The sequence below is a fragment of the Lepisosteus oculatus genome, chromosome 3, assembly GCF_040954835.1.
Source record: "Lepisosteus oculatus isolate fLepOcu1 chromosome 3, fLepOcu1.hap2, whole genome shotgun sequence".
NCBI lineage: Eukaryota > Metazoa > Chordata > Actinopteri > Semionotiformes > Lepisosteidae > Lepisosteus > Lepisosteus oculatus.
Window position 1 is genome coordinate 7481254 of NC_090698.1, and position 22955 is coordinate 7504208.

At 46.4% G+C, this 22955-nt stretch overlaps 2 protein-coding genes across 3 annotated transcripts; both read left to right on the forward strand.

The window, feature by feature from the left end:
• Positions 1–171: 171 nt before the first annotated feature.
• Positions 172–7358, forward strand: LOC102683986 (claudin-15-like). The gene is made up of 5 exons (XM_006627440.3): positions 172–940; positions 3130–3294; positions 4518–4599; positions 5256–5363; positions 5652–7358. Exons 1-5 carry the CDS (start codon positions 724–726, stop codon positions 5746–5748), a joined length of 669 nt encoding a protein of 222 aa, XP_006627503.2. The 5' UTR covers positions 172–723; the 3' UTR covers positions 5749–7358.
• A 2784-nt stretch (positions 7359–10142) lies between these two features.
• Positions 10143–21496, forward strand: LOC107076590 (claudin-15). 2 transcript variants are annotated; one of them, XM_069186560.1, is made up of 5 exons: positions 10143–10719; positions 16271–16435; positions 17548–17629; positions 20573–20680; positions 20908–21496. In XM_069186560.1, the coding sequence occupies exons 1-5, from the start codon at positions 10503–10505 to the stop codon at positions 20984–20986; spliced, it is 651 nt and encodes a 216-aa protein (XP_069042661.1). In that variant the 5' UTR covers positions 10143–10502; the 3' UTR covers positions 20987–21496. The 2 variants fall into 2 exon arrangements, with proteins under 2 accessions (XP_069042661.1, XP_069042662.1); XM_069186561.1 differs by having other exon boundaries at positions 20911–21496.
• Positions 21497–22955: the final 1459 nt, after the last annotated feature.

The window sequence follows — 22955 nt, forward strand, 5'->3', positions numbered from 1 at the left end:
GGGGTGTAACCCTGGTGTCACACCTGAAGAAGGCTCCACGGCCGAAACGTTGTGTTCTCTTTCTTCTTTTTTTCAGCATGGAATAAACCTATTACTTGTTCCTATAATAAATGGATACAGGCGATTGTCCTTCCGGATGATCATTTGTCTAATAATGTGAAATTATTATTGTTATACATTTTCGAGGCACATCGTACTACCCTATGTAATGGCGAACTTTTATATTTTTGTGATTCAGATGAATAACTTAAATCATTTCTGACAGCGTCGGTGCTTCTTGTAGGTTTTTACGTTTGCGACGTCGTCACTTTTAGCCAGAAACGCTCCCGATCCGCGCCGGAACGTCGCCGCGTCCAAGGCAGGCGAGGATGGGGTTAAAAGTTAAATCCCCGGAGCCGGTATCGGGGTATCTGATAAAACTCTCTCGGAGATCAAAGCTGAAGGACGCGCTGCTCTTCTGAACATTGGACTCCATCGCGTTCTTCTCTCCGCAAAACACCTGTAAATTTTCCATGAAGGAAAGGGGGAGGTGTGTGTGTGTGCGTGTCGGCAGATGAGGAGGAGGACCGTAAAGCATCGATAATACAGTCCCCACGGCATCAGACTGTTATTGATCTGAGCAAACAGTCCGGACCTCCTCCGTGAGAAGACACGGGTTGCGGGCAGCACAGGCAAACCGACCGAAAAACGCGACGGAGCAAAAAGTCTTGCCTGCCCGCAGTCATGAATGCTGCTGTGGAGGTTTTGGCGTACGTGCTGGGGTTCCTGGGCTGGATAATGGTCGGGATAGCGCTGCCCAATCGATACTGGAAGGTGTCGACCGTGGACGGCAACGTTATAACCACCTCCACCATCTACGAAAACCTGTGGATGTCCTGCGCCACGGATTCGACCGGAGTCCACAACTGCCGAGAGTTTCCGTCTCTGCTCGCCCTGTCCGGTAAACTCGCACCACACGACGCACTAATATCCCTCTTCTTTTCCCGCCGTGAGCTTGTAGATTATTCCTTCAGCGGTCACAGAATTAACGGAAAGGGAGCGCGGGCTTTCTGTGCTTCGTTTAAAAGAAGACAAGATACCATTTGACTTTGCCCGCCTTGTGTTAACGGTTCGGTTTAACACCAAAACGCGGCGAGGCTGTTGAAACATACAGGCTCTGGAGCCGTAGGAGTGTAGAAGCGCTGGTGGCCAACAGTACCAGTAGCGGCGGCGGTACAGCTTTTAATATAGAAAAGGAGCAGTCTAGGCAATAGTAATCGCAGAGTTGTTAATTAGAATAATTATTCTGATACCATTGGTGTTATAATCCGCAATTGCTTTTATTAATGTATTACTTTACTTTTATACTGCTGTCTAATTAATTACACGTTTTGCTCAGAACTGGCTACTTACGAAACGTATGAACTATAGATCTTTCTTAATTATTATTGTATAATGCGGCGCTAACATAGAATGTAGAGTAGAGTATCATTCTAACAGTAGAATGATATAGCGTGCCCGATTTTACTGCCTAAAACAATAAAAGGGATGTTTTATTTGCGTTCAGCGAACATGCAGAATGGTATGGCTTCAAAAACACCACTTTAACATATATTTTATATATGGTACGGATTAAATTAATCGTGATGATTATTTACCGCGTATTGCGCATTTTGCAATTTTGCTTTTCTCTAAGCGATTGACGATTTCAAGAGGTTATGTGCGGTAGTCCACGTTTCTACGCAACTTTAGCTCGGTGCTTTAAAATTCCCGGAGGACACAGAGGGTTCTGGGGGGAATTAGGCCAATTTGGACTCTGAAGAACAAGTAGTTTTATTAGCGTGCGGGCGAATTCCGCAAAGCTGTATCTACAAGCCATAAAGATTCTGCAGATGTCTTTTGGAGAGATATTTGAACACGCTGTTAAAAATGACGAACGCTCTTGATAATGCTCAAATTTATGCCGTCGTCCTTGGAGATTTCGAAATGTAAAAGGACATCGGAGCCCTTTGATGGGCGTTCGCTGTCCAGGTGGAATTTGCGTGCTGTATATGACGGGCTGGGTTTTAAACGCGCTCTGTGACGGACGGGATAATGTGATTTTGCAAAATTATCAAATTTAACGCCAACGCGGAACTCCCGAAATCGAGATATAAAATCATCGGGTGATTTCTTTGACCTTAACCATTATCTTGTTAATTATCAATGAAATGCTCAAGACGCTGATTTAGTGGCATATTAAAATGGACATGTAAAGGAAAACGAATATGTTTCAGGGCTCCGAGGTTACGGATTAATTTATGGACGCCATGCGTGTCGTGTTTAATACTAACTGTACAGATTATAAATGACGGCGACGCTATACATTAGTACATCTAGATATTATCCCTGGCAACTACATGAGCCCAACAGTGTCTTCTTTTTAGACAGTCCAACTTAAAACACTGTTACCGCTATGAGTGCGTCTATACGAGATATACCAGAGCATGTCGTTTAGATAAAGACATTAGGATCTGTGAGGCAACCCAGCAAAAGACATTAGCTTTACCAACGAAACGTGAACAAGAAGCCCTGAGTGGAAACAATGAGGATGTGTATTTCAGATTGAGGCCAGGCGGCGGTACTCCTCCTCCTTACTCGAAGAGTTGTGGGAGTGTGCAACAAGAGACCCCGTCAGATTGATTTTTGGTGGTTACGTGTCCCAAAGCCCCACCCGATCGCACGAGTTATAAAACGGACGACGGCGATCAGTTCAACACAGACATCGATGATCGATTTCCCTCTATGGAACTGATCGGCTCTAGCCGATGCAGTGAGGGGTTTGTCTTCAATCCGTTCCTTATTTTCAACTCGGCGTCACAAGATGTGTTCGCACCCACTCAATCGCAATGGGACAGTGAAGTTTCCGAACCGTCTTCAACGGTCGAATTTGTGCGTGTTTGAAAGTTAAATTGAAAAAAAAAAAACATCGCGTCAAATCGATTATACTGATAGAAAGTGGTAGACGAAAAGTGTGAGGTTCTGCCTTTGCTTTGGTGAAAACGGGCGACCGGCCATCCGTTCGTTAATTTACTGTTGCGTCGGATTATTCCTTCATTTCACCCGTCATTCCCGTGGCTCACGAGCTCGCGCTTTCCTGTGGTTGGACAGGATATATCCAGGCGTCCCGCGCTCTCATGATCGTCTCCGTCGTGATGGGCGCCTTAGGCCTGGTGTCGGGCATCGTCGGGCTGCAGTGCACCAAGCTGGGAGGCGACAACTACGTGCTGAAGGGGCGACTGGCCGGCCTGGGCGGCGTCTTCTTCCTGCTGCAAGGTAAGAAGGAGCCAGGGCCCCGGGCGGGGCAGGAGATCGCGCAGGGCACTGGTGTAGAGAGCAGAAACTACTGGGAAAACAGGACAGTCAGGGGCACTGCGGGCCGAACAGGTCTCGGCAGTGCTGGCTTCAGCGCCGGGTGAGCTGCCACTTGGTTGGTTGTCAAGTGGTTAGGGGCCTCTTTTAGAAGATCTGTCATCATATCCCTATCTATGGTTTAGAAGCTGCATTGACTGCATTGTTCCTCCCCCAGTCGGCATCGTCCTTCTTTACTTCTATTGTTTAATTAACCGGGAAAACATTAACACTTCTGCCCAGGTCAGGAAAAAATACCCTAAACACCCCCAGCCTCAGCAAATTTATTGAAAATAACTGTGTGTCTACAGGGAGTAAAGGAACAATTTAAAGGTTTATTCCATGCTGAAAAGAGAAGAAAGAAAACACGTTTCAGGGTTAATAACAGCCCTGTGTCTGCCCCTGGGCAGTGTTCATAACAGCCCTGTGTCTGTCCTTGGGCAGTGTTCATAACAGCCCTGTGTCTGTCCTTGGGCAGTGTTCATAACAGCCTTGTGTCTGTCCTTGGGTAGTGTTCATAACAGCCCTGTGTCTGTCCTTGGGTAGTGTTATAACAGCCCGGTGTCTGCCCCTGGGCAGTGTTCATATTAGCCCTATGTCTGTCCCCTGGCAGTGTTCATAACAGCCCTGTGTCTGTCCCCCACAGTGTTAATAACAGCCCTGTGTCTGTCCCCTGGCAGTGTTAATAACAGCCCCGTGTCTGTGCCCCACAGTGTAATAACAGCCCTGTGTCTGTCTGCAGGCAGTGTTAATAAGAGCCCTGTGTCTGTCTGCGGGCAGTGTTAATAACAGCCCTGTGTCTGTCCCCGGGCAGTGTTAATAACAGCCCTGTGTCTGTCTGCGGGCAGTGTTAATAACAGCCCTGTGTCTGTCCCCTGGCAGTGTTAATAACAGCCCCGTGTCTGTGCCCCACAGTGTAATAACAGCCCTGTGTCTGTCTGCAGGCAGTGTTAATAAGAGCCCTGTGTCTGTCTGCGGGCAGTGTTAATAACAGCCCTGTGTCTGTCCCCTGGCAGTGTTAATAACAGCCCTGTGTCTGTCTGCGGGCAGTGTTAATAACAGCCCTGTGTCTGTCCCCTGGCAGTGTTAATAACAGCCCTGTGTCTGTCCCCTGGCAGTGTTAATAACAGCCCTGTGTCTGTCCCCAGGTCTCTGCACCATGATCTCTGTATCCTGGTACGCCTTCAACATCACGCAGGAGTTCTTTGACCCATTTTATCCCGGGACAAAGTGAGTCTGACCGCAAGAAACATCATGGGGACATCAGTGGTGACAGCTGTTATGCAAGTAATTTTTGGAAATATGAAGAACTGAAAAGGGAAAAGAAAAAGAGTGTCATTAACCATCAGATTCAAGTTCAATACTTCTGTTCCAGACCAAGTAGTAGCAGGGAATTTGGTCTAGAGCTGCTCCCTGTGGGAAACGACATTTACAGACCCAGGGGAGGTAGTCTGTGCCTCTTGAGAGAGTAATAACCCATAACCCAGTGACTTTATCGATCCCTTCATGTACATTGAGACTTTAATTTAGTGGTTCAATTAATTTGACATTTTCCACCATATAATGGATCGATTTTCAATTAAATTAAAATATTTCTGTTTAAAATATCTCACAGGTTCGGGACTGGGGGAAAAAAGCATGTCTGATTTTTTCATTATTGGTTACACATGGATTTCATAATAATCATAATCAAATCAAATAATTTCCTCATCGAATGCTCAAACTGAGCAAAATCTGGCCGACGCCCATCCGCAAGCGCCTGTATGAACATATTTTTACGGTCCAATGCTGCCATCTCCTGGTACCGGGGTGCAAGTGCCATATCTCCCGCCAGCACAGAACCGAAGGCACCTGCTCTAACGTGTGACGCGCCTCTGTGTTTTCAGGTACGAGATCGGCGATGGCCTGTACATCGGGTGGAGTTCTGCCATGCTGGCGATCTGTGGGGGCGTCTGCCTGCTCTTTGCCTGCAAAATGGGAACCGAGGAGAAAGTGTGAGTTCTTCAGCCTGGTTTCTCCGTCTAGCCTGGACATGCGTGAAGCGTCCAGCCTTGCATATGAGCTCAAATGCAGGGATTGTGGAAGGATGAGCTTTCAAACAGCTAATAAGACTGAACCCCCATATCTCTGGGCAGCGGGAGACAAGCAGTGTGTCCGGCAGTGACCCTTCTCTTTCTCTCTATGCTCCCCGCCTGGTCTCCTCTCCCCCCAGCTGCCTCAGTGTCTGTCTCCCTCTCGCACTAACTCAGGCTCTCTCTGTCTCCTCTCTCTCCTGGGAGCAGTGGATACCCTTACCAGCCCTACAGGGGGACGGTGGTTTCGGGGTCAGCGGCCCACCGAGACGCCCCCAGCCAGTACGACAGGAATGCCTATGTGTGAATGAGGGACGGGAGAGATCGGAGGGACCCCCGAACCCCAGGATGGCTCTGGATGGCTCAGAACAGCAGCGCCGACGCCTCTAAAAACCAACTGCATTCTTCCTGCTTCCCAGCACGTTTACTTGTGGCTGAGATGGAAAAGAAAGGCAATAATCAGAGTAAACTACAACCCTGGACCATGAGCGTAGGGGTGGATGTCCTAAAACTTTTGGTTCTCGGATGTAGGAAAGGCTCCGAGAGAGAAGAGGCCATTCTGTCGATTGTCATCAGATAGTTCCCTTTAGCTCTGTGATCCCAGAATCCCATCAGCAGTCCTCTAGAATCTCAGCACTCCTCCTCCCCCCCCACACACATCACCATCGCCTCCAGCGACTCAGAGCTCCCACACGTGGGTAGTGCACCCTCTGTGTGCACAGCGGCTTCCTGAATACGAGCCGCGCTCGACAAGCATTTGACGGCCCCCAGCTCCTGGTCCCTAAGTGGGATTGAAGACTTTGTCCGATTCCTTTTGGCAACTCGCGAAACGTCTTGAGTGCCGAAGGCCCAGTTAGCATAACATTGATTTTAGGGTCCATTGGCTGTCTGCTGAGCGATCAGCTCTTCTCCTTGTAGCCCTTCTCGTGTGCTGATGTGCTCGTGACGGTCTGTGTGAATGAGAAAGGAAGTAGATCAGGGCCTCACAGCTCCAGTTCCACAGGGCTGCAGTGTCTTCAGCCTTTCCTTCCACCCAAGCTCTTAATGACCCAATTGATCTCATTATTGACTTTTGAGTTAGTGGATTTCTCCAGGAGTTGTATAGAACTCTATGTGAGCTGCTGGTTCGAGGCTCTTTGGGACTGGAGCAGGACAGCCCTGGCACTGCCAAATAAACCTCAGATCCCTACGCAGTGATGTATAACAAGCTAACCTGCCTGGAGTTTCAATAAGCTTTTTTAATAGTACTGTAAGAACAACCTCCATCCTAACCTGCCCATCAATCTCACACAAGGGGTCACCAGCGGACTTCAGGGCTCAATGTGTCTTCCAGTCTTGACCTCAAGTGACCCCTTAATTATACAATCAAACTTAGTAATTGCTTAATTGCATCCTCATTAGCAGATTCTGCAGGTCTTATGCTGATGCGGATTCGTGATGACTCTCCAGGAAAGCATCTTGGAAAATGAAGCACTTGCAAACTGGAACGTCACACTGGACATTCCAGTGAAGGGTTCTGTAGTTTCTGGCGTAAGGACAGGACAGGCATTGTGACTCTCACTTACCCCAGACCCGGGAGCACACAGCCTTATTGTTCAGCTGTTGCAGAATTTGCGCAGTGCACTGGGGAGATAGGAACAGAGTTTATGAGACAAAACTCAGAGCACAGAGAGGAGCATACACTAACACAGCAGGATGTGGTAATGTTGTTCAGGGCTTGTCAAAAGCATGACTTTTGATGTTTATAATGACACAGTTGTACTTAAGCACTTTTGATAGGTCCCAGGGTCTCTGTGTGCAGGCTGGTTTTTGGAGAAACTTTCAGATTATGTGCTGAGCAATATTCATTCTGATTTTATTGTTGCTGTTTTAGATATTCTGCATTGTTTCTTAAATAAATGCTATTTTTACAATCTACTCGTGATTGCCTTTAATGTCTCTTAGCGTTGGGTGAGTGTGTGTAACCATATACTGTGTAAGTCTTATCTTTATGAGTGTGATTGTATATAAATTTAATGTGCATGCTTGTAGCTGTGTGTTAGTGTTGACTTTGTGTGTGGTTGTGTGTAAGATTAGTCTGTGTGTGGCTGTGTGTAAGTCCTGTCTTTGTGTGTGTGTGTGTCTATGTCTTTGTGTGTGTGGTTGTGTGTAAGAGTCTGTGTGCATGGTTGTGTATCAGCTTGTGTATTGTGGCTGTGTGTTAGTCCTGTCTTTGTGTGTGTCTGTGCGTATGTCTTGCCTTTGTGTGTATGGTTGTCTGTAAGATTAGTCTGTGTGTGTGTGGGGCTGTGTGTAATATTAGTCTGTGTATTTGTAGCTGTGTGTAAGTGATATATTTGTGTGTGTGGCTCTGTGTTAGATTAGTTTGTGTATTGTGGCTGTGTGTAAGTCTTGTCTTTGTGCATCTGTTAAAGGGCCGATTGTAAACAAAGTGTCCTGGGATGACCCCACTCTTCCCAGTACAGTATTTTTCAGGACAGTTCCGCTCTGAAAATGAAAACTGTATCAGGAACCATGCCAGCACAGTAAGATTTTCCATCAGATATTTATAGATTGATTATAATGTTTTATTGGCCTGTATAGATATTTTGCAAAAAAGGAGTTCACTGCAGAAAAGGGAAAACTGTGTGCAGAGATTGCACTTTTCCATGAGGTTTGCTGATCTCTAAACACGCTTTGTAAGCCGGTACACTAATTCCAGAATCCCCAAATCCTGATCCTGGGGGGCCGGTGTGTCTCCGGGTTTTCACTCGAGTTGGGCTTTTAACGACTGGAATCAGATCGTTAGTGGCTTAATTGGACCAACACACACCAACTTATCCAGATCCATACATCCATAGGACGTGAAAACCTACAGCCACAGCGCTTTCCAGGACGGGGACTGCTGACCGAGTTTAACGCGATGTCTTTGTTGACTGAACGTCCAAGAAATTAAGTGTAATCATTTATTTAATCGCCGCCAGTCTTTTCTCAAGCTGAATGTTTTTTCGATCGACCCAGCACTTGAAATACTTTTGTGGCCGCTATTTAAAGCACCGTAGCTTTCAGACACCCAAACCTTTCTCTTCATTTCGTCATAAGAATCACGGACAGCAAAATAATTCTTGATTTGCGGCATCCTGTCAAACACGGACATGTTTTCAGAGCAGATGGTGGCCTGTTACCCGCCTCGCAATTTCATTTTTCTCTGCAAAAAAACGACCATGTTTAGTATTGAAGAGTAGCTCTTTAATAGTGCACCTTGCTTGCTGACGGACTGATAAAACACTTTGAAGAAAGTATTCAGATTTACTATAATAACGGACGATTATTAAGAAGGCGGTTTCACAGATTCCTAGATAAGAAGCTGTTCCGCGCATGTAATAACTATCGAGGTATTTTCATTCCGCAGGATTTTGGCCGGTTTGCTAACGAGAGTTTGTGAAGTCAAGGTCTGCTACACGTCTTCGGACTGATCGTCCCATTTCGATCCCCAGTGGCAGCACTTCCTGCACCTCCTCTGACCGGCTGGCGCTGGTTAGCGCTGGTTCTGAAGATGACAGGAGCGCCCGGGGACAAGGACAGACGTGTTCTTGGACTCTCCGCAGTCGTCTGTTGCGACATCCTGAGGGTACAAAATAAAAACTCCCCGGCGTGTCGTTTCTGTGGATGGGCCCAAAGCTGTAGCCTTGCCATGTCCTTCCATCGAGCAGCGTTACACAGAATTCAGGACATTGCTCTCCTACGTTTGAAGGACACCTGTCACCAATATACACCCCCCCAATAAAAAATCCCCCATAAAGTCCCGTAGTCCCGTTTAATTTAGATTAGTTACACAAGTACAAGATCCCATGTCGCACGATTCCCCTTAAGAGGATACCACTGCGGTTTCTTCCTCTCGGTACACGACGGGCGTTTATTTGTAGGTGTGTGTGGTGGCCAACGTTCTGGCACGTGCCGAAACGACCTGCCCACGGCGCGTGCCGAAAGCAGCTCTGGATCTGTCGGAATCTGGCACGTGCCCCGTCAGCTCTCCGCGCGCCCCGAGCCGTGGAGCAGCCGCGGCAGAGGCGCGGGCCCACGGGATATTTTTCACCCGATTCCGCGTCGCGCTTCAATCGGCCGTTTGATTTTCGACACGTGCGTGTTAAATATCACGACAGGGGGTGGAGTGATGAACATGAAATGGAACGGAAGGTCAGAAGCCACCGTGTCATATAAGGTAACACCCGCGGTGTTGGAGGGCTTTCAATTGAATATCACATCTTTAATTATCACTCTCGAGGCAGAAATGCCTTTTGTGCGGCGTGTGTGGTAGGACAGCTGAAGGATCCTTACCTCGGCCAAGAACAGTCACACCCGACTTGTTTTCGACGGACAGGAGAGGGTAGCCGCGGTCTTGCACTGAGAGAAGTGTCTTGCCAGCGAAGCGAACTAAAGCGTTAATTCGAACGAGAGAACCGCCGAGCTTCTCCTGGCGCTAATCGACCTTCAGACTCTCCAGCCGAGGGATTGCTGAACCTTCACCCCGCTTTTCGCCGAGGGATTGATTTTTATGTCCAGAGCCCTCTTAGGCTGTACCTTGCGTGAAGGGAATGGGCTTCCGTTTTCAGACGCTGACCTTGCCTCCTGGGGTATGAAAGACGGACCCGCGGGTCCATGCATTCCGATAACCCGAAAAAGCCAAAAAACGTATTGGGCGTTTCCTCATTGGAGTTATTGAATATTAACAGCCGCGCACTGTAGGTGTGGGGCGAAGGGGGTGGCTCTATCCCACCTAATAAACTGCGTAACTCTGCCCTTATCAGCTACAGACAAGGCGATAGACTAACTGGCAGCGCAATATACCCATACAGCTCACCTCGGTTTTCTCGGGTCAGCATAAATTCGCATCGCAAATCCGGCAATAAATCATCGATAGCACAGTCCTCAAAACAAGTTATTAGGCTACTGTTTGTCCGCGCTAGGGGATTACCGCTCCAGCGGCGAGACGCGAAGCCTTCACAGAGAGAGGACGCAGAGAGAGGGACGTCTACCGCTCCAGAGGAGAGCCGAGGGGCTTGGGAGATCCGCGCCGCACACATGAATGATATAGCGGAAATGGTGGCCTTTGTCCTGGGGTTCCTGGGCTGGGTGATGGCCGGCGTGGCGGTGCCCAACCGCTACTGGAAGGAGTCCACTCTGGAGGGCAGCGTGATCACCACCACCACCATCTACGAGAACCTGTGGATCTCCTGCGCGTCCGACGCCTCCGGGATCCACAACTGCCGAGAGTTCCCGTCCCTGCTCGCCCTATCCGGTGTTACTTTCGCTCTTCTTCCTCTTCATACCGAATTCCGGCTCGTTTTTTTTGGCTTGCATGTCACATAAACCCCCTTCGCGATAAGTTCCCAGCAGGCTGAGGGGGTGGGAGCGCGGGTCGCACGCCCGGAGTGTGCAGACGGGCTGCAACACCGGCGGTCGCTTCGCGCCGTGAGAAACGTCAAGGCTGGTCGTTGCGTCGGGAAAAGATCGCTTCCGTCCCGTTCAAGCAGTTTGAAGAGCGCTTGTTTGTCTGTAAAAAAAAAGAAACAATGATCTTGCCTTGACACAGCTCTGTACAGCGCGTACAGGTCTCGCGCGCCGGCGTTAAAAAAAAAGTTAAATTAAAACGAAAATCAATTTAAAATGATGAGAGGAGATTTGTTGAAGGTGATCTTAGAGACTGCCCTTGTAATATATAGCGTTAATGCAATCTGTAATTACTGGAATATGTAGTTCAGCCGCCAGTGTATATATATAAGATACTCAGAATATATACCGAGAGGCGCTTGAACCAGTAAAATGCCTGTAGGCATCTTAAATAGATTCTGTGTATCTGTGACAGATCTGGCACTTGGCGCTGCTGGCCCGTGTTGAAAAGTGCTCTTTTATCCAGTTTCGGCAGTTCTTAATCAAGGCCCTGGTTTGGGCACCTCGCTGTGCGCCCGCATCCAGTCTGCCAGACGGTGAGAACTGGTTTAAAATCAAGCGCCGTGCCAGAATTCAGATCATCAATTCGAGGCCCTGCTCTGTGGAAATAATGGGAATTTGCAAAAGCTGCAATTCCATAGCTAAGAAACTGTGCCCGTGGGGATCAAAACGGGATACAAAAATCATAGTATTTACGGTGTAATAATAATACAGTATTACTAGTAGCAGACATGTAGAAACACAGAATAAGATGTGCATAACACTACGCCAGCCTTCTCTGTAGACCGTGTAAATGAAAATAGCAAATGCGGGATGGCGGGACTGATAAATAGCGCGTTAAGTACAAAACTAAAATGTGCAAATTTCCCGTAACTTCAGCGCACACGCGAAGTTCTGTTTGTGAACGCCCGTCGTGCAGGTGCAAAAGAGAAAATTGTCGTTATCAGCTGTACAATCGGTGGTTTTTAAAATCTATACTTCTATAATCTTTCTATAAAATTTGGACTGTAAAAGGAAAATATGATTGATTTTTTTGTCATTGGATTTTTCCCTCAATTATCTGGGACGGCTCTCCTTTCCGTACAGCAGGTGCTCAGATCTAGCTGTAATGCCCTTTCATTAAAATGAAAAACGCCTTCTTTATTCGGTTTCTCTGTTTGTGGCCATAATAAAGAAGCTTTAGGGTGTTACGATTAGAAAAATTACTTGCACCAGTAAACAGTGCTCCATCTTTAACAGCGCTATGTGTTCAATATTCGATTAAAGCTCCTGCTTCCACGGCGAAGGCTGGATGATTTGACGAGGCGGAAAGTGGGACTTCATTCCTATTCTTATGTGTGTGTGGTCTGTGCTGTCCTGAGGCGACACACTTGTTGCAATTAAAGCCGAGACGTCACCGTACGGAAACCCAATCTGTTCTTCCCTAAATTCTCAGCCCAAATTTCTGTACCCCGCTCGGTCTGGTCTTCCTTCTCCACAAACTTCTCAGTTGTCTGTAACCGAAAGGTCAGAACGAGGGGCGCCGCAAGCGACTGTCGCTCGGACACTCAAAATCCACTACTCCAATTTTTAAACAATTCAAGTATTTTTTTTAAATAAGATCAAATAATTGGGCTACATCAAAGTTAAAACGTACACAAAAGGAAACTCGGGGAAATAAAATTGAGCCAATTAAACAAGTTCTGAAGACGATGAAAATCCAACAGTCACGGAACCGAAAAAACGCGTGCACGTGTGCGGTACCACACCGATCTGTAGCCCGATCTCGCCAGAGCTCGGAGGCTGAACAGGGTCAGTACTGGGATGGGGTACTTCCCGGGAAAGAAAGGCTGTTACTGTAAGTGGAGCCGGTGGATCAGAACCACTAGACCCGGCATGGTGACCCGGGACACTGTAGATGTTGGCCTTCGGTTGGGAAGTTCAAACGAGGTCCTGACTACGTGGTCATTGAACATGGCACCCACGGAACGAACAGGGATATCCTGGATAAATTCCGTTCTAAATTCATTCTTTATTCAAATGGCGAAGCAGTTTTTCAGCTCTCCAGATGTGTGCCGCGCGTCACAGAGTAATAATAATTGCTTACACGTGTATAGCGCTTTTCTGGACACTCCACTCAAAGCGCTTTACAGGTAATGGGAACTCTCCTCCACCACCAGCCCCACCTGGATGATACGACGGCACCAGCACTCTCACCACACACTCGCTATAGGTGGGGAGGAGAAAAGAGTGATGATCCAGTTCACAGATGGGGATTATTAAGCCATGACTGGTACAAGCCAATTGGAAATTTGGCCAGGACGCCGAGGTACAATCCTACTCTTTTTGAGAAACATACTAGGATTTTTAATGACCACAGAGAGGAAGGACGTCGGTTTTACGTATCATCTGAAGAACGTCTCTTTTTTACAGTATAGTGTCCCCCTCACTATTCTGGGGCATTAGGACCTGCATGGACTGCAGGGTGAGCGATCCTACTGGCCCCACTAACACCTCTTCCAGCACCAACCTTAGTTTTTCCCAGGAGTCTCCCATCCAGGTACCGGCCAGGCTCACACCTGCTGAGCTTCAGGGGGATCTGCCAGCCGTAAGCTGCAGGGTGACAGAGCTGGAGGCAAATTACGGGGTGAATCGTGTCCCCTCCGAATTGCGCCGAGCTTTGGGATGCAAAATAAACTGTAGGCAAGAAATTCTTCCTGAAAACGGATATATCGTTTATGTGTAGTTCTTAAAAAATGTAGGGAATCGTTATTAAAAATTGAGTTTCTAAAAGCCCTGTTCGGTAACAGGTTAGATGTTTCGCTTTTAATACACAATATGAAGACCTCGGATATTGTTCTGCTAATGCGAATGTTGTTGGTTTTTTTTTTGTCGCGTTGCTGTCAGAGCAGCCTGAAATTCTGACGGGTGCGGTGTTCGACATCCTCAGAGGTTTTGCTGTTAAATTTAGACTTTATTGAACAGAACATTGTCCGGATTGTGATACCGCACTTATTTTTAGAAACGCGTCTTCGCCAGTTTTGCGCTGGTTGCAAAACGACCTAATAATGCCATAACAATGCCCATTAATGGCGAACTGCCCGGCTAATTGGCATCGTGATTAGAGGTGGTATCCGCCAGCTGGAGATCGGCGCTACGCCAAGCGCCAGGCAGTTTGGCAAATTCCGGTACTCGCGCTGTACGGACAGTATTACGGTCTCTGTTACAGAGATGAGTACGCACAGGCCCGTGTGAGCTTGTATTACTATCACAGGCCGCTGTTGAGCCAGAAACAAGTGTAAATGACAGATCTGTATCAAATGGTATCAAGCTACAAACCTGCCTTTGAATTCCAACATTTTTAATACTCTCTGAGTCCCAATTAAAAAAAAAAAGAAACAGGTCAATACCGACGCTAGATTTGTTAAAGGAAAATGGTTACAGGGCTGTTTCGAGTTGAAGGACGTGTATTACGTTCATCTGACAGGGAAGAGGAGAAAACTACACGCAGTAACTGTTAATTTCCCACAGGAAAGACGAGGGGATCACCCATCAGCTACTGCAGTTTCCGAATTTCGGCGAGAGAAACGATCAGCGGAAAGCGGACACGAATAACGCATCGCTTTATTTGCGGGGTTGATTTATTTAAAGCGATATTTGTTACAAATATTCGGTTACAAAGGTTAAAAATGGTCACAAAATACACCAGAACTATGAAAACCTCAGCTGTAAGGCACAGATAAATAATTGTACTTGTCCTCGACTGTCTTGGTTAAGGGTGCGTGTTGGCGGTTTTCTGAAGTACCCGACGTGTTTGGAAATGTGTTCTTGGTGTTTTGGTTTTTTTATTCTCTTCTCTGCCAGATGACCGCAATATACACGAGCTTCAGCTCAAACCATTATTCTTAAAAACAACAACAAGCAGCGACGATAATAGCCTGTTTCTCTTTTAATTAAATTGGACTGAGACGGTATTAAGAATATTGGAATATAAAGTGAGGTTTTGTAGTTTGATACAATTTGATACAAAATTTCATTTATGTTTTTCTGTTCCGGTTTTCCCCACACTGGCCCGCGATGATGCACCCGATGTGTTGGGTGGGGTGGCCGATTTGAGGGGTGCAGGTGGATTGAGGTGCCGAGCTGTGTCGGCCCCGTGTCATCCCGTACCATGAGCCTGAGCGCGTAATAACACAACAGATTGTTATCCGAGAAGCATTTGATAAGAAGATAATCAAAAAGGATGTATTTGTATTTTATGAATTTATGAGTAAAGCTGCGTTTGAAAACCGTGAAGGATTTCCCTTCGGGACTCCCGGTGTATGAAAACATTCGTAATATTTAATGTTTTTGTCCTTTGAACAATAAGATTCTGATCTCTTTTAAGGCAACAGAGCTGTAAAAATATCCAAGATAGTTGGGGTTTCTTAAGGTAATATTGTTCCAGTCTGCGCACTCTTCAGCATGTTCTACGAATGCTGATTGGCTGGTTTGGATGTTTTATAGGTGAATACGCAGAAAACCATTCTGAGAACCAATAAATGCCTGTCTTACGGGTGTGGGCGATTTTATTACCCGGGACGAATGCGGTTTATCGTTTAACTAGTTCGCCGAACGGCTCAGGGCACAGGGCGACTGCGCAGCGCGAATCCCCCTCGAGTCTCCCGAAGAGGCTCATTATGACACCCAAACGTCACGTGGAAGCAGGAAATAGCCCCCTTCATGACGTCACCCCCTTCTCGCAGAAGCGCCTGTTCGCCTGGGGGTTCACCATCCTGGGACCCAGGAAATAACACACTCGCTAGTCCGGTAGTGTGAGCCAGTTGCTCACACTAGTTCAGGTCGACAAAGGAACCCTTAATGTGCCAATTACCGCTAGGTAATGCTGAACGGTAAAGAAAAGGAAAATTTGTGGTTGACACCTGAGAGAGACTCCACAGCCGTCCTTTCTTGACCTTGCAGCATGAATGAATCTTTACCCGCTCCTTTGCGCATACGCATATGCATGCTGACGCAGATCCCCACTCGAGGTGTTAGTAGGGTTCAGTTTTGCTCTTGAATTGTTTTCTGCTCTGGGAAGACCCGAAATCTTGGGCAGCTGGTTATAATCTCCCTGCCTTGAAGAAACATTCCAAGCGAGGGTTTATGTCAGGTGTGATGTGTGGTGACCCATACAGTGTCTGATCGGAGAGGCAAGTCACTGAGATTCCCTGTGGGGGCCTGAGGGGCTAACAGGTATCTGGATGGAAAGAGGATTCAAAATTCTAGACTTGAGGGGTAAATAGTGTTTGCTGCTGAGATACTGGTGTGCTCTGTCATCTGTATATATCCATCTGTTACCCATTCATTCATGGCCTCACTCACGTGATCGGTCTCTTCCCCTCGCTGTCGGGTCACTCACTCCCTCCTTCGTTCCGCAGGGTACCTCCAGGTGTCCCGAGCCCTGATGGTCACGTCCATCGTGCTGGGCTTCTGCGCCATCTTGGTCTCCATGCTGGGGCTGCAGTGCACCAAAGTGGGCGGAGACAACTACACCCTGAAGGGCCGACTGGCTGGTCTGGGAGGACTCCTCTTCCTGCTGCAAGGTGAGGGTGGAAGACTGTCCCGAGGCAGTGTTCATAGCAGCCCTGTGTCTGTCCCCGGGCAGTGTTCATAACAGCCCTGTGTCTGTCCCCTGGCAGTGTTCATAGCAGCCCTGTGTCTGTCCCCGGGCAGTGTTCATAACAGCCCTGTGTCTGTCCCCTGGCAGTGTTCATAGCAGCCCTGTGTCTGTCCCCGGGCAGTGTTCATAGCAGCCCTGTGTCTGTCCCCGGGCAGTGTTCATAACAGCCCTGTGTCTGTCCATGGGCAGTGTTAATAACAGCCCTGTGTCTGTCCGCGGGCAGTGTTAAAAACAGCTCTGTGTCTGTCCCCGGGCAGTGTTAAAAACAGCCCTGTGTCTGTCCCCGGGCAGTGTTAATAACAGCCCTGTGTCTGTCCCCGGGCAGTGTTCATAACAGCCCTGTGTCTGTCTGCGGGCAGTGTTCATAACAGCCCTGTGTCTGTCCATGGGCAGTGTTAATAACAGCCCTGTGTCTGTCCGCGGGCAGTGTTAAAAACAGCCCTGTGTCTGTCCCCTGGCAGTGTTAATAACAGCCCTGTGTCTGTCTGCGGGCAGTGTTAAAAACAGCCCTGTGTCTGTCCCCGGGCAGTGTTCATAACAGCCGTGTGTCTGTCCCCGGGCAGTGTTAATAACAGCCCTGTGTCTGTCCATGGGCAGTGTTAATAACAGCCCTGTGTCTGTCCGCGGGCAGTGTTAATAACAGCCCTGTGTCTGTCCGCGGGCAGTGTTAAAAACAGCCCTGTGTCTGTCCCCTGGCAGTGTTAATAACAGCCCTGTGTCTGTCCCCTGGCAGTGTTAATAACAGCCCTGTGTCTGTCCCCTGGCAGTGTTAATAACAGCCCTGTGTCTGTCCGCGGGCAGTGTTAATAACAGCCCTGTGTCTGTCCATGGGCAGTGTTAAAAACAGCCCTGTGTCTGTCTGCGGGCAGTGTTAATAACAGCCCTGTGTCTGTCCATGGGCAGTGTTAAAAACAGCCCTGTGTCTTTCCCCGGGCAGTGTTAAAAACAGCCCTGTGTCTGTCTGCGGGCAGTGTTAATAACAGCCCTGTGTCTGTCCCCTGGCAGTGTTAATAACAGCCCTGTGTCTGTCCCCAGGTCTCTGCACCATGATCTCTGTATCCTGGTACGCCTTCAACATCACGCAGGAGTTCTTTGACCCATTTTATCTCGGGACAAAGTGAGTCTCAGCACCACGCTGCTGTTTCAACCACACACACCACACACACAGACTGCTATTGTGCCATCTGTGTTCTTGTTTTTCTACCGAAATAATGGGGAAAAAAAAACAATTGTGGTTTCATGTTTAGTTTCTATGACATTAAATATTGTAAACATGAAACTAAACCGAGAACCGCAAACTGTCAGCTTTATTATTTTTTGCTAAAGAAATAACAGGAATCATTGTTTTCTGTAAGACATTATTTGTATATGTCACAGATAGGTGACCCCTAAATATAATACGTATAATAATATATATAATATATAAATATAACATGCATTCACAGACCAGACCAGACAAGACAGTTATCACCTATAATATCCCATTTTGTTACAGTATTTTGATCTTCCCATCACATACACGTAACTTCATAACACAGCCATTCCTTTGCCAGCACTCCCAATGCACAGAGCACAGGACCTGACTCACTCACAGAGCAGCCCCAGAACCCCAGTTACCAGAGCCCCATGTCCCACACAAACACGAGCGGGCCTGCAGTGCTGTTCTCTGGCACCCCGGCATGTCTCCCTCCACCCCAGCGAAGAGACGGGGAAGAGCCAGACATCCCCGTCTGGACTGGAGTCCTGAGCAGTGTGGCCCCAGGTCTTGCCCCCTCTACCCTGTTTGTGTCGGAGTTCAGTTGGGGGCGGAGGGGAGAGGAAGACGATGCTGGGGTCTTCATCCCCTGCTCCCTGGCCCAGGTGCCCGAGTCAGGTCCTCTTGAATCCGTCTGCTCCAGTCCTCCTTTCCTCCAGCAGTCCTCTGTTTGCTTTTTGAAGCCCCACCCCTCCGCTCCCCCAACAGGGGCTCCCGCCTCTGCCCCTGGGGTGGGAGTGTGGGGCATGCTGGCGGCCCAGGGCTTGTGCAGGAAACAGCTGTTCACTGATGGCCACGTGTACAATACCTTGTGCAATCGCCCCCCTCCTTTTGATCAAAGGACAAATCGATCTGCTTAGCAACCACAACGTCTCCTCTGAGCGGTGGGGTAGTGGCATGGCGTGTGTACTTAGGGCCTTTGGCCAAGGGAGGAAGCTTGGAGGATAAGGCATGAAACTACATCAACACTAGGGGTGTCCGGCCCATCAGTACAACTGAACATCAACACATCCTTGGCGCTTCACACAACCCCATTCTTCTCACTCTGTGGCATATATATATATATATCTTTACAAATGCAAATACACATCTTTTTCTGTAATAATTGTTTTCTCCCGATCAAATACTGTTGAAGCTGTAGCTGTGTCGTGTCTTATTGGAGAAGGGAAGAGTGCCTGTATGGTCTGTATTTTTAACAGATCAGTGGTGTGAAAATAAAACATCCTGCAGTATGGCAAGACTGTTTTAGGATGAGATGTTAATACTTTCTAGCCGTTTCTCTCTAATGTCGATTTATTAACTCTGTAGAATTTTGAATAGATTCAGTACTGCCCTCTGCTGGTGGAATGGTGGAACTGGTAAATTCAGTGGATGCGGAAGTAATTATGTATTTAATTTCTTTATGCAACGAAGATAATAGAACTATCAAGGGGTTATACAGTACATACAAACACTGCAATATTCCAATACAAAGCTACTTTTTTATTTAGATTTTGTTGTTCTGTTGAATGTAACAAAACAACAAATTATCTAGAACCTTATCAACATTACAAAGATCATGTTAGAGGTTGCATTATATAATAAACTTATTGTAAGATTTATATAGACCAGGTTTGCAACCGTATTTTTAGATATGTTTTAAACAATTTGAGCACCACTTGATTGAATTTGTAAATTCTTTGTCACACAAAAGTTTTACACACTCTACATTTATGTATAGAACATAAATGACATTTAATATGATACAGACGTCTTTATTTTTATTCAGAACACCAAGAACAATGTCTTTAAAAGTTAAATTTATACAAATATTACTATTATTTAACCAAGAACAGACAGAGTGACAGAAAGCTGTTGAATGATGATATAAAAAATGTTTAGCTGTTCCAATGGCTCACAAAAAATACAAGTGTTACAATGAAAGTAAAATATTTTTCTCAGGAATTTGCATGCTGTAAAATGATTTTAAAATGAATGTCTTTAGTTTTGGGTGGGGTGTGAAGAGTTATATATTGAGTTCTTGCAGTAATGAGACTCACCATCAAAATGTACTTTCCACCTGAAGAGGGCATCGGCCTAATTTTCCTAATGTACTTACTGGGACATTTCTTTTCCCAAATATTGTAAGTTCCTTATCTGACCTCTGGTCATAATGGACTTATGTTACCATAAGATACAGACATTTTCACCAGAGCCAAAAATGCAATTGGAATAGTATCTACAGTTTAAGGTCTTTAATTTATTTTCAGGTTACATTCAATATCATAGTTTTGATTTGCAAAATCATGATATTAATAAAAATTCTCCATTAGCCTCTAATAGATGTACAACTGACCAAATACCCTTATTTAACCAGAATTAATAAAATATGTTCTTTTTTAAGTAATACATGCCTGTTATTTGGGATTTTTGCCATAGGTTGACAGAAAACACCCTGTAAAGTTTCAAGGTGAAAACAAAATTCTACACATCCTCTTAAATTAGTTGTGAAAATAACACGGAAAATAACTGACTGCATCAGTATTCACCCCCTTTTCCTATGACACACCTCGATAGGCTCCGCTGCACCCAAATGTCTTAAATAGTCAGATCATTTCTCGAATGGAGTTCACTTGTCTGCAACTAGGGTGTTTCAGTACAGCTCCCAACCAAAACTTCATTGTGAAGACTGACAGTATCACGAGGGTGCAGTTATGGTAACACAACAATTTCCAATACAGCAAAACCTCCTGATGAGAAACAGGAATGTGTAGTTGGAACCCGTGCTCAAGTTCTTGCTGCAGTGAGGTCTGCCTGTGTTTCCAGGTATGAGCTGGGCCAGGGCCTGTACATCGGCTGGGGCTCTGCTGTCCTGGCCATCGGTGGAGGAGTCTGCCTGCTCTGTGCCTGCAGACAGGAGTCTGAGGGGAAGGTGTAAGTTCATTTTTCATTCAGACCTGCATGAGCTCCAAAGGTGCCTCAGCTGGCTGCTCTGCTTCTGTAACAGGATGGACGTCCGGTGCTGGAGAAGAGTCCTTTTGGTTTTCTTACATCTGTCTCTCTGCGCATTACTGCTAGCGCTCTCTCTTCCTGCCTCCTTGATTTATTATCTCCAAGGGCTGTCTTTCTCCATGATTCACGTTTTCTGTCCTTCTCTCCAGCAGCGGATACGCCTACCAGCCCTCCAAAGGCTCTCAGAGAAACCCCCACAACCAGTACGACCACAACTCTTACGTGTGAGAACAGGAGTCCGACCCGCGTTGGAGGAACACCTGGCCCCTGTCCGGACACTAGTCACAGCCCGACAGAGGCGTCTAATACCTTCTTAGTTTCCTGCGTGTTTCATTACTGAGGCCACGGCTGTGGAGAAGAATGAAAAAATACAACCAGACAGATAAAAATGACTAGACTGTGAGAGTGGGGTCACCTTCTGCTTGTTTTAAGAACAGTATGCAAGAGAAGCTACAGATGAGAGGACAGTATTCATACCGTCACAGTCATTCTTGTGTCTTCTGAGTGCAGATCCCCAATAACTATTTTCTGCCATCACCCCATCACACACATACCCCCTCCAGTGACTCAGCTGTTCCGAACCCTCACTGGGGACGCTGACAGCTTTACTGGACTGCTTACTTATCCTGCAAGCCCCTCTGGGGGAAGAAGTGCCTCCCACTCTCAGCTTTCTCTTTTAAATAAAACTCACATGGATGCTCCTCAGCTCTGGGGCTCTGTGGTGAGTTTGTAGAAAAAGTCTGGGCTGGTTGATTTTGATCTTTTTAGAATTTCTGAAGAAAAACAAATGGGCTGAGAGCCCATCCAGATTTTTGCTTCAGCACTATTTTCTGCCTTCGACACACATAAATTGATTCCATTCTGCAGGTGTTGTGCCGGAACCTGTTTTGCGATTCTCTCACAGCAAGCTCTAAGAGTGACCCCCTTTCTCCCAGTTTTTGTGCAACACTTATTGCCTGTACGTCTGACCAGAGAGCTCTTTCTGGAACGCGTCTGTGTGGCATTTCAGTGGACTAGTCACTCGGTTCTGAACACAAACACACCACAGATCTGTAGAGAAGAACAATCAAAGATCTTTCAAGAAACAGCCAGATGGGATTTGTGGATCAGTTTTATTTCCTGTTAACAATCTAAAAAGCACGGGGAGTCTTGTGCTTTCCTCTGTCTTGAAGCCCTTCTTATGTTCTTGCATTGTGGTGAAATTCCCTGTCAGTCAGTTTTTTTTCAACCCGTGCAAAAATGTCAGTCAGGGACTCTTTTATTTCTTTTTTTTTAATTTGTATTTTAGAGAACAAAACAAAACCATTTTACATATAACCCACCATTAATCAACCTTTCATCACATGCAAAAAATCCTGTTTGTTTCCCTAGTATTTTACAATTATATAACTTTTTAACAAAACTATATACATTCAAAAGAAGGAAGATGTTTACATTTATGAATATGAAAAGGGAGGAGACTATATAAATTTACCTTATAAAATTTCAGTTATTTTGTATCTCAACAAAATCCGACCTTAAAGGTTTAATGTACTGAACCCATCTAGACCAAGATTTGACAATTTTTTTTCATTTGTAATTTTAGTGAAAATGTTATTTTTTCCATGATATATTTTTCCTTTGTTAATTCAATCCTGTCATTCGTTGTTGGGAAATCTGGGAGAAGCCACTTTCTTGTTACAGCTTTCTTCCCTGCTGATATAAGGATTCCAAACCAATATTCGTCAGTTCCCCTCCAAACAAAATCCAGCTAACCAAAATATAAAGCCTCAAATGTAAAGGGTACATTCTTTTCAAATATAGTTTCCAGGGCTGGGACTCTTTTATTTCAAATCTGTTTTGCTTATATTCATAATTTGCATGTATTCTCCTATTTATTTATGTCTAATTGTAACATGTGTTGCATCCCTCCCTATCTCTGACCGCTGCTTGTAAGTGGCAGCACCTTATTCTAATTGTGTGTAACAAGCTGAGTAGAGGAAACCCCTAGTTTTGCTTGTGGGACAGACCTGGACAGGTGAGATGCTGAGAGCCAGAGATATCTGCAAAAATGGGTTTTCAAAGCATTTCCTGGAACTCTGCTTGGATCCTAGAATCTATTTAATTCCCTCGAGACGTTTCCTGGGGGGTGTTTCTGACTTTCTGAAGTGGATTCTGTGTACCCAGGTAGCCAAGGTCTCTTTTTTCCATGCATGTC

What these genes read in the sequence shown, in the direction of transcription:
- LOC107076590 (XM_069186560.1), top strand. Translation starts at nt 10,503, where the DNA reads ATGAATGATATAGCGGAAATGGTGGCCTTTGTCCTGGGGTTCCTGGGC. An exon ending in CCATTTTATCTCGGGACAAA is followed by an intron (nt 17,630 to 20,572) that starts GTGAGTCTCAGC and finishes CTGTGTTTCCAG; the next exon opens with GTATGAGCTGGGCCAGGGCC. An exon ending in CAGGAGTCTGAGGGGAAGGT is followed by an intron (nt 20,681 to 20,907) that starts GTAAGTTCATTT and finishes CCTTCTCTCCAG; the next exon opens with CAGCGGATACGCCTACCAGC.
- LOC102683986 (XM_006627440.3), top strand. Translation starts at nt 724, where the DNA reads ATGAATGCTGCTGTGGAGGTTTTGGCGTACGTGCTGGGGTTCCTGGGC. An exon ending in CGTCTTCTTCCTGCTGCAAG is followed by an intron (nt 3,295 to 4,517) that starts GTAAGAAGGAGC and finishes GTCTGTCCCCAG; the next exon opens with GTCTCTGCACCATGATCTCT. An exon ending in ATGGGAACCGAGGAGAAAGT is followed by an intron (nt 5,364 to 5,651) that starts GTGAGTTCTTCA and finishes TCCTGGGAGCAG; the next exon opens with TGGATACCCTTACCAGCCCT.